Here is an 18799-nt window from a genome sequence, read left to right on the forward strand (position 1 = left end):
ACCCGCAGGTCCAGGATGGCCGCTGGCATCAGACACTCTTCACCTTCCGGACCCAGGACCCCCAGCAGCTGCCCATTGTCAGCGTGGACAACCTCCCTCCCGCCTCATCAGGGAAGCAGTACCGCCTCGAAGTTGGACCTGCGTGCTTCCTCTGACCTCTGACCTCCTGGCTCCTCTCGGCCTCGAGGGGGAGGGAAGAGGAGGAGGAGGCAAAGGGAGGGTACCTAGGGGCAGGTGGGCCCCTAGGAGAGGCAGCTCACCTGCCCAAGGATCCTTGAGCAGACCCCAGCTGTTGTCTGCCCAGTAGAAGAGGCTGCGGGGTAGCAGGGCATGGGGTATCCTTGGGAACAACTGATCCCAGCTCAGCCCCAAAGACCAACCAAAGAGCCAGCCAGAGCAAGCTGGGCCTGCAACCTGCCTGAGCCCCGCGGCCTGTCTCCCAGCTCTGCGGCCACCCCCTTCCCTGCCCAGCTTCCTTCCCAAAGAGCCCCACGTTCCAGCCAGCTTGAGGGAAGGGGGCATCTCGTCAGCTGGTCCCTGCCAGGGAGCTTTGATGTGCAATATTAGAGAGGAGACATGAAAAAAGGAGAAAAGGAAAGAAAGAAGTATATATATTTTATTTAAACAAACACAAAGAAGGTGCGTTACTATTTTTTTTTCACCTGGGAAAGAGGTGAGAAGGTGAGAGAGAGCAGCCAGGGGGTGGGAAGTGACGGATGCCGAGAGGGAGAGGTGAGATCCTCGGGGCTGGGGGTGCCCACGTCTGCTACCTCCCACTGTGAAATCGCTGGTGCTCACAATTGTCTCGTAGTGTATGTGATTTTTTTAAGGAAAAAAAAAAACCCTATTTAAGATTCTGAAGGTGCTACCAGTTTTGCCACAGACTTTGAAGAAACATTTGGATGTGGGGTATCATCCACGTTTTTCTCTCTCCTCCAAATGACAAAGTTTGGGGAATTTTTAAAATTTTCTTAGCATCACCCTTGTGCTCATTGCATAATCTGTTAAGGAGTAGGGGGAAGAAGGTAAAAGGAAAAAAAAACAAAAAGCAAAGCAAAAAAACAAAAACAAAAAACAACCAGAAACAGAAGTAGAAAAGATTTACCTTTTAACTTATGGACTTTGAAACATTTGTCCTCTTAAGGCAGGGGGAGGCCTGAGGATGAAGGATTTTAGTTTGGCCTTTCTTGGTCCTGGAGGGAAGTTAGGCTTGTCTTGGAGGGTATGATCTAGACTGGAGAGTCCTGACCTTGCAGCTTTGACTTTGAAGAAACCAGTTAGGAGAACGGCACTGGGTCAGGGCTGGCCTTGGAGGTGGCATGTAAATATGGACCCATCTCATGATGAAGCCACAGACCATCCCCTAAGGTCCTCCCTTCCTGGAGCTTGTCCTTCCAAGATGCAGTCATCACTCTTGCTTTTTCATTGTCATTCAGTTCTGTAGAAACCCAGCGCCATCAGCTCCAAGTATAAATGTGGGCTGAGGAGAAGGGCTTATTACGGGAATCTCCGAGCTCAGCGTGGCCGGGCTCTTCAGGGCCATCTGAATTGTCCTGCCTCAGCGAACCAGTCAGCATCCAGGCTGGATTTGGAGGTCATTTTAACTATGGAATTATTTTTGTAGAAGGGGAAGTTTTATGTGAAAGTCTATTTGTGTCTTTTTTTTTTCTAAAGTGTCTCTTTGGGGATTGGATTCGATTTTCATTATTTAATACCTCACTCTGGCCCACCCTCCCCTCCCCCCCACTTCCTGTCTCCCTCCCCCACCCCGCCCGCCTCCACGCTCCCTGGAAGCGTGTTTTTGTAGCAGCTCGGGCCTCATCTCAGCGCTCGGTCTCCACCTGGCCTCTGTCCTGGCGTCTGTCTTGCTCTTGGGTTTCTCTGCTGTCCTTGTTCATGTCTCTGTCCATGTGTCAATGTGTTAAAACCCAAGTGGGTTCCGTTTCTCCTTTTCCCTTCTGGATTTTAAATAAATATTTAAAACTGAGGCAATGGAATGACACATCTGTGGCCGTGTGCTTCTTTGAAAAGGCCGGAGGGAAGTTTCTGGCAGGGCTGAGGGGGTCAGGGGAAGAGGCTTAGAGGATGCCCTGTTTATGCTGCTCCCCCCAAAGGAGGGGGGAGGGAGAGATACAGCGCCTTGTTGGGGGGGGGGGCCCTAAAAGTGAGGGGGTGGGTCCCGTAGGGTCCCATTGGCCGCTGTCCACAAACCTGGTGGCTTAAAATATCAGAAGGGCCTTCTCTCCCAGTTCTGGAGGCTGGAAGTGTGCTGGAGACTAGAAATCCAAGTGTTGGCAGGGCCACGATCCCTCCGATGCCTCTAGGAGAGGTTCCTTACTCTGTCCTGAGGCCCCAGGCGGTCCCTGGCTAGCAGGGCAGCACCTCAGTCTCGGCCACTGTAGTCACATGACGCTCTCCCTGTGCGTCTCTAATCCCATCTATTTTTAAGGACACCAGTCATATTGGATGAGGGCCCACCCTAATGACCTCATCTTAACTTGATTACATCTGCAGAGACCCTATTTCCAAATAAGGCTGCCTTCACAGGTAACGGGGAAGCATATCTTTTGGGGGGACACAATTCAACCGATAACACACAGGGAGGAGGTATACTGAGGTTAACATGAGAGGCTTTTTTTTTTTTTTTTTTAACGTGGTAAAATACACATAACATAAAACTGACCGTTAATGACATTTAGTACCTTCACGATGTTGGGCAACCATCACCACTGTCTACTTCCAGAACATTTTCATCATTTCAAAAGGAAACTCCATACCCATGAAGCCATCACTCCCTATTTCCGCCTGCTCATACCCCTGGAAAACCACTAATCTGCTTTCTGTCGATGGCTTTGCCTGCAATGGATATTTCATATAAATGGAATCATACAGTATATGACCTTTTGTGAATGACTGCTTTCATTTAGCATAATGTTTTCAAGGTTCAGCCTTGCAGCGTGGATCTCTACTGCATTCTTTTTTATGACTGAATAGTATTTCATTGTATGGATAAACCAGATCTTGTTTATTCATTCTTCCATTGATGACATGTGGGTTGTTTCCATCTTTTGGTGATTAAGGATAGTGCTTCAATAGGAACAATTCTTACCTGTGAGATTCTTGAAAGAGGCCCCAACAATACCTGCTTTGGAAGAAGTGGGTGAGAATCTGGGAGACAGAGTTAACCAGAGTTAGTGAATAAATATACAAGACGCCCAGATAAATTTGAATTTCGGATAAACAATAAATACGTTTTTAGCATAAGTATGTCCCATTCAATATTTGGGACATACTTATACCTGCTGGACCTGAAACCCATATCTCCTGACTCTTGATTCAGGGTACTTTCTTCCTTAGCTTGTTCCTCCTCCCCCTGGGACATTGGAGAAATCAGAACTTTTCCGCCCTTCTCATCTAAGAGAAAGAACAAATCACGAGCAGTTGAGCCACGTTTTAAAAACGTGTTGTCGGGCCTCCCTGGTGGCGCAGTGGTTAAGAATCCGCCTGCCAGTGCAGGGGACACGGGTTTGAGCGCTGATCCGGGAAGATCCCACATGCTGCGGAGCAACTAAGCCCGTGCCCCACAACTACTGAGCCCACGCCCCACAACTACTGAAGCCCGGGTGCCTAGAGCCCGTGCTCCACAACAAGAGAAGCCACCGCAATGAGAAGCCCGCTCACCGCAACGAAGAGTAGCCCCCGCTCGCCGCAACTAGAGAAAGCCTGCGTGCAGCAACGAAGACCCAAAGCGGCCAAAAAATAATTAATTTTTTTTAAAAAACCTAGTTGTAAGTTTCTAGGTCATCAGTCCACAGGCAGCTGGGTCTTCTCTACCCTCCCCACCCTGACACCTACCCCAGACAGTGAGCCCTGGGAGCCGCTGCCCTGCGGGGGCTCCAAACTTCCATCCATGGAGCCCAGGATTCACGGTCTGGAAGAGCTTGGAGATTCCCATGCCTCCAAGTCCACCCTCCTGTTTGACAAAGGTAGCAACTGAAGTCCATGGAAGTCCCCGAGGTCACCTGGTGAGGCCAAGGCAAAGCTGTGATTCAACCCCAAGACTGCTGACGGCAGTGTTATGTGCATTAGGCCAGTGGTTCTCAGTGTGGCACCCTGGGATTACAGCACCAGGGGCTGGTGACCAGCACAAAATTTTCCATCCCTTCCCAAACCGACTGAATCACAAACCCCGAGGGGCCCTGCAATCTGCGTTTTAACAAGCCTCCCTGAAGATTCTAGTACAAGCTCAAGTACCGAGAATCGTGACCCTGCACTATTTCCTTAATCTGGAAAATGACTTTCCGACGCTGAAGAAAAAAAAACAACAACAACTTGGCAATGAGATGAGAACGGTCTTTTCATTTCTTTGACTGACAGTTAATCAAAAATGGAATTGAGGCAGCATGGCCGGTTTCCTGAATCATCTCCTGAGGTCTGCCGGATATCACCACCGCCAAAGAGTTTGCCCAGCTGTTCCATCATGCTTCCCGTTTTGCAGAGGGGAAAGGTCAATCACTTTAATGTCTGTTTGCCCCACAGGAAGCTCTGTGAGGGAAGGAGACGGAGCTTGTTCTCTGCTGTAGACGCAGAGCATAGCATGTCGAAGGCACTCGATCTTGTGGAAGGAGTCCCCGCAGGAACTCCCATTTTTATTTCCTTGACACGTGTTTATCAGCAGCACCTTCCTTTTGTCAAGCCATGTGTGGGCACTGGAGTTATGATGGCTCTGAGAGCTTGTCTGAGGGGCTCTGAGTCTGGCAGAGGCAGCTGGAGAGGCTGGACCTTGTGTGGTTAAGGGTTAGGAAAGCAGGGAGCAGGAGGCCAAGTGTGGGGTTAGGGAAGCAAAAAGGGGGGAACCACAGAGCCCAGTCTCAGCTCGGGGAGGATAGTCAGGAGGTGACACTGTAATCAAGGTCCCAGAGAAACAGAACCAATACGATGTGTGTGTATGTGAGCATGTGTGTGTGCATGCCTGTGTGTGTGTGTGTGTGTGTGTGTGTGTGTAAGAGATTTATTATAAGGAGTTGGCTCACATGATTATGATGGCTGATGAGTTCCAAGATTTGTAGGGTGAGCTGGCCAGCTCCAGACCCAGGAGAGTGGATGGTGTAGTTCTAATCCAAAGGCTGGCAGGCTCAGGACCCAGGAAGGACCAATGTTTCAGTTCATGTCCAAAGGCAGGAAAAGACTGATACCCATCTCAAGCAGTCAGGCCAGAGGAATTCTCTCTTACTTGGCCTTTTGATTCTATTCAGGCCCTCAGTAGATTAGATGCGGCTCACCCACATGCGGGAGGGCAATCTGCTTTGCTCAGTCTACCCATTCAAATGTTAATCTCATCCAAAACACCCTCACAGACACACCCAGAACGTTGCGCCACATATCTGGGTACCCCATGGCTCAGTTAAGTCCACATAAAATTAACCATCAGAAGCCAAGGCTGAGAGAGAATGAATAGAGGTTAGCCAGATGGGGAAGAGCACCTGCCAAGGCCTGGAAGTAAAGGTAGTGCCACGTATCTGGGGAGCAGTAAGTAGTTCAAAGCGGTGCCACAGGCTCAGGGGAAGCCTGGAGTACTGGGCTGGGAATAGGACAAGCCACAGGTTTGCACAGAGGAGCAGGGCTTGCATTGGCCAGGTTAAGTTTGTGCTGTGATGGGGCACTGGAGTGGAGCCGTCCAGGGGCAGCTGGCTGAGCTGGGAGGACAGGAAAGAGGTCTGTGCACCATTCGGAGCCCTGGAGAGTCAGCAGCTTTGAAGACATGGAAGGTGAGAGAGTCAGGAAGAAGGGCCAGAGGGGAAGGAGAAGAGGGGCTGTGTTAGAACCGTGACGCTCAACCGTCTCAGTTCAGTCTCCATTCCAGGAGGCCTCTGTGACCTGGCTGGGGAAGCCACTGAAGCTGGGCCAGCTCATTCCCAGCAAGGGTAAGTAGGAATTTGTCAGGGACAGAAGGTAGCTCTTTCCCAGCTGGCAGCCCCACAGTTCCCAATCTCCCGTTGCACAACCCGGTGCCCAGAAACAGCCATGGTGGACTTCCAGGGGAAACCCCAGGCCTGTGTTCGCTCTGTCCACAGTGAATCAAGCCCCAGCCAGGGACAGTCACATCTCATGATGACCAGCAGCCTGGTGCTGGGAAAGCGAGAGAGGGACGGGCAAGAAGGGGAGAGGCTGGCAGGTGGATTCTGGTCTCAGCTTCCTGACTGTGACATGGCCTTGAGTGGGTCTTTCTCTCTCTCTGGGCCTCAGTTTTTCTCCCAGGAAAATGGGAGTGACATACCCTTCCCTGCTTGCCAACCACAGACCAGGCCATTGTTCCATAATCGTTGGATGAACTGGGTGAAATTGAATGATATTCAACTGCTTTCTGACCTATAAAATCCACAGTTTCACAGACTCATAGGCATAAAGAACAGACTTCTGGTTGCCAAGGGGTCGGAGGGAGGGAGAGATATGGACTGGGAGTTTGGGGTGAGTAGATGCAAACTATTACATTTAGAATGGATAAACAACAAGGTCCTAATATATAGCACAGGGAACTATAGTCAATATCCTGTGATAAACCAATATGGAAAAGAATATAAAAAAATAATGTCTGTACGTGTATAACTGAGTCACTTTGCGGCACAACAGAGATGGGCACAGCTTGTAAATCAACTTCAATAAAAATAAATAAATAAATAATTTAAAATCCACAGTTTCATATGGTTCAACCCTTAATAGCACCTTTCAAAATAATAGTGGCTGCAATTTCTTGCACACTTTCCATGAACCAGGAGCCGTGTTGAGTGTAATCCGTGTTCATCTCATGCACAACCCTCGGGGGCAAGTTTTATCGCCCTGGCTCTTCCGATGGGGGAACTAAAGTCCAAAGAGGTTACACAAGTTGCTCAAGATCACAAAACAGGATTTGAATTTGAGCAAATATTTTTCGGTATTTCCTCAGCCCAGACGCAAAGTTCCTAATTTGGACTGTTTGCTCTGCCCATGTATTTTTGTGGTTGCTCACGTAGATAAGACCATGAATTAGTTGTCAGACACAGCGCTCAGCCCTGGCCTTGTATAAAATGGCCAGAAATCTGTATAAAGTTATAAAGTGATTTTCTCAGAAAGTGAATCATTTCAAAATGGTGCATTTCCCTGATTATAGAAACCTCACCTTTTCACCGTTACCTTACCCTTCTGGGCCACTGGTTTTCTCAGGTATCTAAAGGGGAAAATATCCTATTTTCCTGAATCTAATATAGACATAGTTTTGCATTTTGATGTCTTTAGAAGTAGGATGTAACCTGCAATCACTGAAGTATTTATATAATGCAGGAAGCTGTCTTTCCTTCCTTACCACCCCAGCTTGTCATTAAACAGATGGTGATGGTTATTAAAATAGGAGGACCCTTAGAAGCAAGTTTGTTTCATCTGATATTTAGTTCATCTAAATGTGAACTGAATTTTCATCAAATCTTTAACCGTGGTCATTTTTAAGTCTTTTGTCATTTACAGACAGTTCTGGGTGTACTCTGATGATTTTGCAAATATGTTCCTATAAAAGGGTTTCATCTTCAAGAAATTCATGGAAAAGACTCTGACAAGTACAGATTTCTGGTAACTGACTGTACTGCTGAACTGAATGAATAAGCATTTTCAGAACTCTAATGAAAAACTGATGAACTCATAAAAGTGCTAACAAAAGATCAAGATGAAAAAAAAAAAATGAATTACATGGGACTGAGTGAACTGATGAGGATGAGTATAATTTTTGTGACTTTCTGTCTGAATATAAAAAAAAAAAAAAAAAATCCCACAAGGACTCAGAGGCAAAGAATATACAAATCAATTTTCACTGCAAAGTAAAGGAGCTGTTACAGTGGAGGATTACTGGACTGAATGTCAATATTATGACATAGTATGAGTGTGTTTCATGTTTGGTAATTGCAATCATTGTTGCTTTTGTTGTGGTCATCCATGTACAATGCTTGGTGTCAGTCTATTTATCTCTTGTAAAAAAAAAAAACCTCTTCAATAAAAATCCTTTTTGGACAGTTACAGAAAGATAGAGAAGATGAAAAGGCAGAGGGCTATGTACCAGATGAAGGAACAAGAAAAAACCCCAGAAAAACAACTAAATGAAGTGGAGATAGGCAACCTTCCAGAAAAAGAATTCAGAATAATGATAGTGAAGATGATCCAGGACCTTGGAATAAGAATGGAGGCAAAGATTGAGAAGATGCAAGAAATGATTAACAAAGACCTAGAAGAATTAAAGAACAAACAAACAGAGATGACCAATACAATAACTGAAATGAAAACTACACTAGAAGGAATCAATAGCAGAATAACTGAGGCAGAAGAACGGATAAGTGACCTGGAAGACAGAATGATGGAATTCACTGCTGCGGAACAGACTAAAGAAAAAAGAATGAAAAGAAATGAAGACAGCCTAAGAGACCTCTGGGACAACATTAAACGCAACAACATTCGCATTATAGGGGTCCCAGAAGGAGAAGAGAGAGAGAAAGGACCAGAGAAAATATTTGAAGAGATTATAGTCGAAAACTTCCCTAACATGGGAAAGGAAATAGCCACCCAAGTCCAGGAAGCGCAGAGAGTCCCATACAGGATAAACCCAAGGAGAAACACGCCGAGACACATAGTAATCAAAGTGGCAAAAATCAAAGACAAAGAAAAATTATTGAAAGCAGCAAGGGAAAAACGACAAATAACATACAAGGGAACTCCCATAAGGTTAACAGCTGATTTCTCAGCAGAAACTCTGCAAGCCAGAAGGGAGTGGCATGATATACTTAAAGTGATGAAAGGGAAGAACCTACAACCAAGATTACTCTACCCGGCAAGGATCTCATTTAGATTTGATGGAGAAATCAAAAGCTTTACAGACAAGCAAAAGCTAAGAGAATTCAGCACCACCAAACCAGCTCTACAACAAATGCTAAAGGAACTTCTCTAAGTGGGAAACACAAGAGAAGAAAAGGACCTACAAAAACAAACCCAAAACAATTAAGAAAATGCTCATAGGAACATACATATCGATTATTACCTTAAACGTGAATGGATTAAATGCCCCAACCAAAAGACATAGACTGGCTGAATGGATACAAAAACAAGACCCATATATATGCTGTCTACAAGAGACCCACTTTAGACCTAGGGACACATACAGACTGAAAGTGAGGGGATGGAAAAAGATATTCCATGCAAATGGAAATCAAAAGAAAGCTGGAGTATCTATACTCATATCAGATAAAATAGACTTTAAAATAAAGAATGTTACAAGAGACAAGGAAGGACACTACATAATGATCCAGGGATCAATCCAAGAAGAAGATATAACAATTATAAATATATATGCACCCAACATAGGAGCACCTCAATACATAAGGCAACTGCTAACAGCTCTAAAAGAGGAAATCGACAGTAACACAATAATAGTGGGGGACTTTAACACCTCACTTACACCAATGGACAGATCATCCAAAATGAAAATAAATAAGGAAACAGAAGCTTTAAATGACACAATAGACCAGATAGATTTAATTGATATATATCGGACATTCCATCCAAAAACAGCAGATTACACGTTCTTCTCAAGTGCGCACGGAACATTCTCCAAGATAGATCACATTTTGGGCCACAAATCAAGCCTCAGTAAATTTAAGAAAATTGAAATCATATCAAGCATCTTTTCTGACCACAACGCTATGAGATTAGAAATGAATTACAGGGAAAAAAACGTAAAAAGGACAAACACATGGAGGCTAAACAATACGTTACTAAATAACCAAGAGATCACTGAAGAAATCAAAGAGGAAATCAAAAAATACCTAGAGACAAATGACAATGAAAACACGACGACCCAAAACCTATGGGATGCAGCAAAAGCAGTTCTAAGAGGGAAGTTTATAGCTATACAAGCCTACCTAAAGAAACAAGAAAAAGCTCAAGTAAACAATCTAACCTTACACCTAAAGAAACTAGAGAAAGAAGAACAAACAAAACCCAAAGTTAGCAGAAGGAAAGAAATCATAAAGATCAGAGCAGAAATAAATGAAATAGAAACAAAGAAAACAATAGCAAAGATCAATAAAACTAAAAGTTGGTTCTTTGAGAAGATAAACAAAATTGATAAGCCATTAGCCAGACTCATCAAGAAAAAGAGGGAGAGGACTCAAATCAATAAAATCAGAAATGAAAAAGGAGAAGTTACAACAGACACTGCAGAAATACAAAGCATCCTAAGAGACTACTACAAGCAACTTTATGCCAATAAAATGGACAACCTGGAAGAAATGGACAAATTCTTAGAAAGGTATAACCTTCCAAGACTGAACCAGGAAGAAATAGAAAATATGAACAGACCAATCACAAGTAATGAAATTGAAACTGTGATTAAAAATCTTCCAACAAACAAAAGTCCAGGACCAGATGGCTTCACAGGTGAATTCTATCAAACATTTAGAGAAGAGCTAACACCCATCCTTCTCAAACTCTTCCAAAAAATTGCAGAGGAAGGAACACTCCCAAACTCATTCTATGAGGCCACCATCACCCTGATACCAAAACCAGACAAAGACACTACAAAAAAAGAAAATTACAGACCAATATCACTGATGAATATAGATGCAAAAATCCTCAACAAAATACTAGCAAACAGAATCCAACAACACATTAAAAGGATCATACACCACGATCAAGTGGGATTTATCCCAGGGATGCAAGGATTCTTCAATATACGCAAATCAATCAATGTGATACACCATATTAACAAATTGAAGAATAAAAACCATATGATCATCTCAATAGATGCAGAAAAAGCTTTTGACAAAATTCAACACCCATTTCTGATAAAAACTCTCCAGAAAGTGGGCATAGAGGGAACCTACCTCAACATAATAAAGGCCATATATGACAAACCCACAGCAAACATCATTCTCAATGGTGAAAAACTGAAAGCATTTCCTCTAAGATCAGGAACGAGACAAGGATGTCCACTCTCACCACTATTATTCAACATAGTTTTGGAAGTCCTAGCCACGGCAATCAGAGAAGAAAAAGAAATAAAAGGAATACAAATTGGAAAAGAAGAAGTAAAACTGTCACTGTTTGCAGATGACATGATACTATACATAGAGAATCCTAAAACTGCCACCAGAAAACTGCTAGAGCTAATTAATGAATATGGTAAAGTTGCAGGATACAAAATTAATGCACAGAAATCTCTTGCATTCCTATACACTAATGATGAAAATTCTGAAAGAGAAATTATGGAAACACTCCCATTTACCATTGCAACAAAAAGAATAAAATACCTAGGAATAAACCTACCTAGGGAGACAAAAGACCTGTATGCAGAAAACTATAAGACACTGATGAAAGAAATTAAAGATGATACCAACAGATGGAGAGATATACCATGTTCTTGGATTGGAAGAATCAACATTGTGAAAATGAGTATACTACCCAAAGCAATCTACAGATTCAATGCAATCCCTATCAAATTACCAATGGCATTTTTTACGGAGCTAGAACAAATCATCTTAAAATTTGTATGGAGACACAAAAGACCCCGAATAGGCAAAGCAGTCTTGAGGCAAAAAAATGGAGCTGGAGGAATCAGACTCCCTGGCTTCAGACTATACTACAAAGCTACAGTAATCAAGACAATATGGTACTGGCACAAAAACAGAAACATAGATCAATGGAACAAGATAGAAAGCCCAGAGATTAACCCACACACCTATGGTCAACTAATCTATGACAAAGGAGGCAAAGATATACAATGGAGAAAAGACAGTCTCTTCAATAAGTGGTGCTGGGAAAACTGGACAGCTACATGTAAAAGAATGAAATTAGAATACTCCCTAACACCATACACAAAAATAAACTCCAAATGGATTAGAGACCTAAATATAAGACTGGACACTATAAAACTCTTAGAGGAAAACATAGGAAGAACACTCTTTGACATAAATCACAGCAAGATCTTTTTTGATCCACCTCCTAGAGTAATGGAAATAAAAACAAAAATAAACAAGTGGAACCTAATGAAACTTCAAAGCTTTTGCACAGCAAAGGAAACCATAAACAAGACGAAAAGACAACCCTCAGAATGGGAGAAAATATTTGCAAATGAATCAACGGACAAAGGATTAATCTCCAAAATATATAAACAGCTCATTCAGCTCAATATCAAAGAAACAAACACCCCAATCCAAAAATGGGCAGAAGACCTAAATAGACATTTCTCCAAAGAAGACATACAGACGGCCACGAAGCACATGAAAAGATGCTCAACATCACTAATTATTAGAGAAATGCAAATCAAAACTACAATGAGGTATCACCTCACTCCTCTTAGAATGGGCATCATCAGAAAATCTACAAACAACAAATGCTGGAGAGGGTGTGGTGAAAAGGGAACCCTCTTGCACTGTTGGTGGGAATGTAAATTGATACAGCCACTATGGAGAACAATATGGAGGTTCCTTAAAAAACTAAAAATAGAATTACCATATGACCCAGCAATCCCACTACTGGGCATATACCCAGAGAAAACCGTAATTCAAAAAGACACATGCACCCGAATGTTCATTGCAGCACTATTTACAATAGCCAGGTCATGGAAGCAACCTAAATGCCCATCAACAGACGAATGGATAAAGAAGTTGTGGTACATATATACAATGGAATATTACTCAGCCATAAAAAGGAACGAAATTGAGTCATTTGTTGAGACGTGGATGGATCTAGAGACTGTCATACAGAGTGAAGTAAGTCAGAAAGAGAAAAACAAATATCGTATATTAATGCATGTATGCGGAACCTAGAAAAATGGTACAGATGAGCCAGTTTGCAGGGCAGAAGTTGAGACACAGATGTAGAGAATGGACATATGGACACCAAGGGGGGAAAACTGCGGTGGGGTGGGGATGGTGGTGTGCTGAATTGGGCGATTGGGATTGACATGTATACACTGATGTGTATAAAACTGATGCCTAATAAGAACCTGCAGTATAAAAAAACAAACAAAACAACTAATACTAAACTTTCATTGGGTTATTTGTATGGAAATATGTTAATATAAATGTTTCAGACATTACATGAAATTTCTAAAAATCTTATATTTGTATTTGTATGGAAATATGTATGGAAATATGTTAATATAAATGTTTCAGACATTAAAAAAAAAATCCTTTTTGGTGGTGGCAAAAAAAAAAAAAAAAATGTGCCCTAGGTGACCGTATGGCTGAGGGGATACTCGCAGGCCTGGGTGAAACATGGCCTCGGCTGGCATCCCAGCTCTGCCCCTTCCTAACTCTTTAAGTTTGAACATGTAATTTAACCTCTCTGTGCCTCAGTTTCCTCAACTGGAGGAAGGAGGATAATAATATTTGTACTCTATTTTATCATATATAATTTCCTGTTTCTACTTTAATTATACTAATTTGGTGCCCTGAAAAAAAAAAAATAAATGTGAACTGATTGAATATGCATAACAATCCAATGAAGTGGAGTTTATTATTATTATCCACATTTTACAAGTAGGGAAATTGAGGCACAGAGAAGTTAGGTAACTTGCCCAAGGTCACACAGTTAGCAAGTGGTAGAACCAGGACAACTCTTTACCAGCATCCTACACGGCCCTGATTGCTTTTCTGTCTCTTTTCTGCCAAACTTCTCTTAACATTGTGCCAGGGACAGATAGGCAGGCTGGGGGAGGGCTGCCCAAGGCTTCGATTCATGGAGGTACTAAAGCATCCTTAAAATGTAAGAAGATAGAGGAAATTGTACTGTGTCAGGGTGAGTGCTGGGTGTGCTTGGAGAAACTACTTGGCTAGCCTCTTGGGAGGAGAGTGAGAAGCCCCTCAAGGGGCAGCCTGAGGCTGAGGACAGTGAGGACCACTCACTCCTTCCCAGGGGAGGCACTCCGCTTACTCACTGTAAGGGAAAACTTTCATTTCTCTCTCCTCTGCTCACTAGACTTCTGGCCACCAAGTGTGTGGATTTTCTCCGACACCAAGTGGTTCTCTGACTCTCCAGACACCAACTGAGTGTCCTACGCTTCAGTTCAGTTCTGACACTGTTACCGAACCAAACTTGGGTCTACTTGCCCCACGTACAGCAAAGCCAATCTACTGACACCGGGTTGTGGTGAAGCAAAGTCCAGCGTTTATTGCAGGTGCCAAGCAAGGAGAATGGGCATCTCATGCTCAAAAGACTGGAACTCCCCAATGGCTTTCAGGCAAGGGTTTTAAAAGAAAGTGTTAGGGGAGAGGGTCTTAGGATGTATGATCAGCTCATGGACCTTCTTCTGATTGGTTGATGATGAGGTAGCAGGGGCATGTTTCAGGAATCTCTATCATCAGCCTTCTGGTTCCAACTAGTTTGGGTTCTACATGCTTGTGGTCAGCATGTAGTCCCCATCCTCCACCTGGGTGCAGGTCTTAGTTTCTGCAGAACCACTCAAAGATATGTATCAGATTGTTATCTACATCCCTTCAGGAGGACTGCTTGAGCCTCCTCTTTGGAACTCGGGGAAGGCTTAGGAAGGTCCTTCATTTCAGCAAGCAAGAAACAGGGGACAGGGCTTCCCTGGTGGTGCAGTGGTTAAGAATCCGCCTGCCAATGCAGGGGACACGGGTTCGAGCCCTGGTCCGGGAAGATCCCACATGCCGCGGAGCAACTAAGCCCGTGCGCCACAACTACTGAGCCTGCGCTCTAGAGCCCATGAGCCACAACTATTGAGCCCAAGCGCTGCAACTACTGAAGCCTCGCACCTAGAGCCCGTGCTCCGCAACGAGAGGAGCCACTGCAATGAGAAGGCCGCGCACTGCAACGAAGAGTAGCCCCCGCTCGCCGCAACTAGAGAAAGCCCACGCACAGCAACGAAGATCCAGTGCAGCCAAAAATAAATAAATAAATATTAAAGTAAAAAAAGAAACAGGGGCCATGAAGAGGCTTTTGTACCCAGGAAGACCCTGCAGGGTCCTGCTCAGTTTCAGTCTCCCCTTTTCTTTGCTTCTCCTCAATCCCGAGGGGAACAGGGGCTGCACAAGAAAGGCAATAAAATTTTGGATAGAGAGATTAATCATAAACTCAGTAAGGAAACTCGGTTTTAGGGGCACGCGGTTTCAGCGCTAACCAGAGTTGAGTTAGTGTCAGATGCTGCAGATTAAGGGCTCAGTCCCACAAGACTGTCCCCATCTCAGATGCCAATCACAAGTCCAGGTTGTCACCTGTGCTTCTGACTGACCAGCTGTAAATCACAGGTTCCCACAACCCTCTCTTTGGGTTTGGCCATTTACTAGAACAGCTCACAGAACTCAGGAGAATCGTTTACTTACTAGATTACCAGTTTAGTATAAAAGGATACAACTCAGGAATAGTCAGATAGCAGGGATGCATAAGGCAAGGTATGTGGGAAAGGGCATGGAGCTCCCACGCCCTCTTTGGATTGCAGCTAAAATAGAAATGAAGTTTTTCTTCTCCTGAGAACAAGGAAAGTAAATGGAACAGAGAAGAAACATAAAGGGGTCTGAAAGAGTTAATCACTCCTAGCTTTATTTTAACTGTTACTAATCTGTAGTATCTGTAACTAGATCTGTCCTTCACAAAGCTAACCCCATGTGAATTACATCCTGAACAAATCACTTCCTCACTCTCTGTGTGAATTACATCCTGCATGAATCACTCCCTAACTCTCTGTGTGAATTCTAGTGTTTATTCTCCCTACACACTCTTGTAGCAAATCACCCCTTGTAGCTGTTTGCATTTCAGAAAGAAGGTCACAGGCTGATAACCCAGAGGCAAACGGACCCAATTACGGGTTGCCTGACGCCAGCGGTGACTGTTTTGAAATAATGCAAGAAGAATGCAAGACCTTCACCATTTTGATCCTTATCACTCACTTCGGACTGTGAGCTCCACCTATAAGCACCCCTGTAATTCCCCAGGAGGGGGGGCACAGTTCTTGAGGCACTAGCCTGCTGTGTTTTCCCCTTTTGCCTGGCAAAGGAATAAAGCCATCCCTCTTATCCTCCAAAATCTCTGTCTCTGTATTTCTGTTCGGCATCGGGGCACAGAGAGTCAAGATTCTGGCAACAGGATTGGCCACCTACTCAGCACCTGCACATGTTCCTCAACCTGGAAGCTCTCCAAATCCCATCATTTAGCACTCTACTGAAAGCATCATTACGTGAGCATGGTTGATTAAATCACTGGTCATCATTAGTGACCAAGTCAATCTCCAGCACCAGTTCCTTTCCCAGAGGTGAGGGGGTGGGGCTGAAAGTTCCAACCCTCTAATCACAGACTTGGTTCCCCTGGTAACCAGCTCCCATCCTGAGTCTATCCAGGAGCCCCCACCCAAGAGACATCTTATTAGCATACAAAAAGACAAGTATCACTTTGGAGAGGCCCAAGAGTTTTATGAGCTGTGTGCCAGGAAAGGGAGGTAGAGACCAAGTATGTATTTTGCATTACAGTAAGTCCCCTACATGTAAATGAGTTCCATTCCGAGAGCATGTTCGTAAGTTCCATTTGTTCATAAGTCCACAGAGTTAGCCTAGGTACCCAACTAACACAATTGGCTATATAGTACTGTACTGTAATAGGTTTATAATACTTTTCACACAAATAATACATAAAAAACAAACACAAAAAATAAACATTTTTAATCCTACAGTACAGTACCTTGAAAAGTATAGTAGTATGGTACAACAGCTGGCATACAGGGGCTGGCATCGAGTGAACAGGCAAGAAGAGTTACTGACTGGAGGAGGGAGAGGAGGTGGGAGATGGTAGAGCTGAAGGATCGTCAGCAATAGGAGATGGAGGGCAAGCTGCAATTTCACTCATGCCTGACATGGATGGAACGCACGTTCGCATCTTTGAAAGTTCGCAGCTTGAAGGTTCGTATGTAGGGGACTTACTGTATATCGCACTCACTGTCTGTGGTTTTGCTTCAAGAGGCATGCAAGTTAGGCCAGAGCTGAATTGCTCTGGATAAAAGAAAGACGGAGTCCTGCTCCTTACTGGCCCTCCGTGTTTACCCTTCCCCCACACAGGCAACCCTAGCATTTCTTCACACGAGCAAAGGAAGGCCCAAAGACCATTGGTCTAAATACCTAAAGGTTATGAATCAAAAGTCTTTAAATAAAGCTGACTCTTTACAATTTAAGTTTTGGAAATTTAATCAATGGATTAAGTCTTGTTCAAAAATGTTATAAAGCTATAAATTATTCACAATGCTAGCATTCAACCTCTAGCTGCTGATATCAAGAATCAGATTCATGCCTAATGTGTGTTACATCTACCTACACATGAATTTAAGAGGAATACGAATGATTTCACATTGCAAAATATCTCTCAGCTACCATGTGCAACTCTTGCAAATACTGCCTATTTCTAAATCAGGAGGGCCTCCCCAAACACACGTTGCAAAAAACCAAAAAATGGATTCTCAGTACTATTGGGAAGCAAGAGCTGATGTGGCAAGAACTTACTGCCTTTAGGCTGAGAGGGAAGAATGAGAAAGTTAACTGCCTTTTCTCTTTCTGTTGTTGAACCAAAGTTCATACGCCCCACGCACAGTGAGGCCAAACTGAAATGTCAGAGTCTGGAGCAGGGAAAGGTTTACTAATCGAGGAGGTGTCAACACAGAAGATGGGAGACCTAGACTTGTCTCAAATCCATCTCGTTAGCTGGCTGGGGCGCAAGGTTTTTAAAGGCAAGGAGGGTAATTGGGAGACGGTTGTAGGATGTGTGATCAGCTCGTGGACCTTCTTCTGATTGGTTGGTGGTGAGGTAACAAGGGGATGTTTCAGGAATCTTTATCATCAACCTTCTGGTTCCAACTAGTTTGGGGTCTACGTGCTTGTGGTCAGGATGTAGTCCCCATCCTCCGCCTGGGTTGGAGTCTTAGTTTCTGCAAAGCAGCTCAAAGATATGCATCAGATTGTTGTCAACATCCCTTCAGGAGGGACGAGGGGTCCTGTGTCTCTATAGTCCTAATGATTAACTGCTTGAGCCGGCTCTTTGGAACTCAGGGAAGGCCTAGGAGACTAAAGTCTTCCCTCCCCCACTTTGTTTTCTTTCTATGAACAAGAAACATGTTTTGTTTTGTTTTGTTTTAACCCAGGAGGGTCCCACAGGGTCCTGCTCAGTTTCATTACCTCCAAGTCCACTCAAATCCTCCCTGAATTCTGAAGCGATGTCTGTCTACTGTATCAGCAGTAGCATCAGGCGCAAAGCCTCAGGACATTTGGATACAATGTCCAAATGCCTGATGTTTCAAGGATAGAGTAGGAGATGGGAAGAATTGTTCCCCTGGGGTCTGAACACGGTTGGTTGTGAGGAAGGATGTTTAGGGCTATGGGTCACCCTGTGCCAATACCAGGTACCAGATCCCAAGTGACAGAGGTGCTTATGTGTTGCTGAATGAACTTTGCATGTGTGTGTCCTTGTATGTGTGTGTCCGTGTGTGTGTGGTATGTGAGGGCCTCTAAAGCTCTGGGCTGCAAGTAGGAGCCCCAGTGGCCCAGGTCTAAGGTGGCACTGTCCCCACATAGTGTCCAGCATCTCCGTAAAATAGTGTCTTGAATCTGTGCCCAGTCCCAACATCTCACACCTGGACCGTGCAACTGTCCAACTGCTCTGCCAAGTTCTCCTGTTCTTGCCCTCCCTGTTCCCTGTTCTTCTCACTGTAGACAGACAGAGTGATCTTTCTAAAGAGCATCTGACTAGTCAACCCCCCTCCACCTCACTTAAAAATTTTCCATTTCTCCCC

General features: G+C 44.1%; 1 protein-coding gene across 7 annotated transcripts in view; it reads left to right on the top strand.

Moving 5' to 3' along the window:
* COL27A1 (collagen type XXVII alpha 1 chain) overlaps positions 1-2002 on the top strand; it is a 186584-nt gene extending 184582 nt beyond the window's left edge. For all 7 annotated transcript variants that reach the window (XM_059925413.1, XM_059925416.1, XM_059925418.1 and 4 more), the window contains one exon: positions 9-2002. In XM_059925413.1, the coding sequence (XP_059781396.1) occupies positions 9-155 (147 nt within the window). In that variant the 3' untranslated portion in view covers positions 156-2002. The remainder of the gene's footprint in view (positions 1-8) is intronic.
* The last annotated feature ends 16797 nt before the right edge of the window (positions 2003-18799 follow it).

Source organism: Balaenoptera ricei, chromosome 6, assembly GCF_028023285.1.
Source record: "Balaenoptera ricei isolate mBalRic1 chromosome 6, mBalRic1.hap2, whole genome shotgun sequence".
NCBI classification, from domain to species: Eukaryota; Metazoa; Chordata; class Mammalia; order Artiodactyla; family Balaenopteridae; genus Balaenoptera; species Balaenoptera ricei.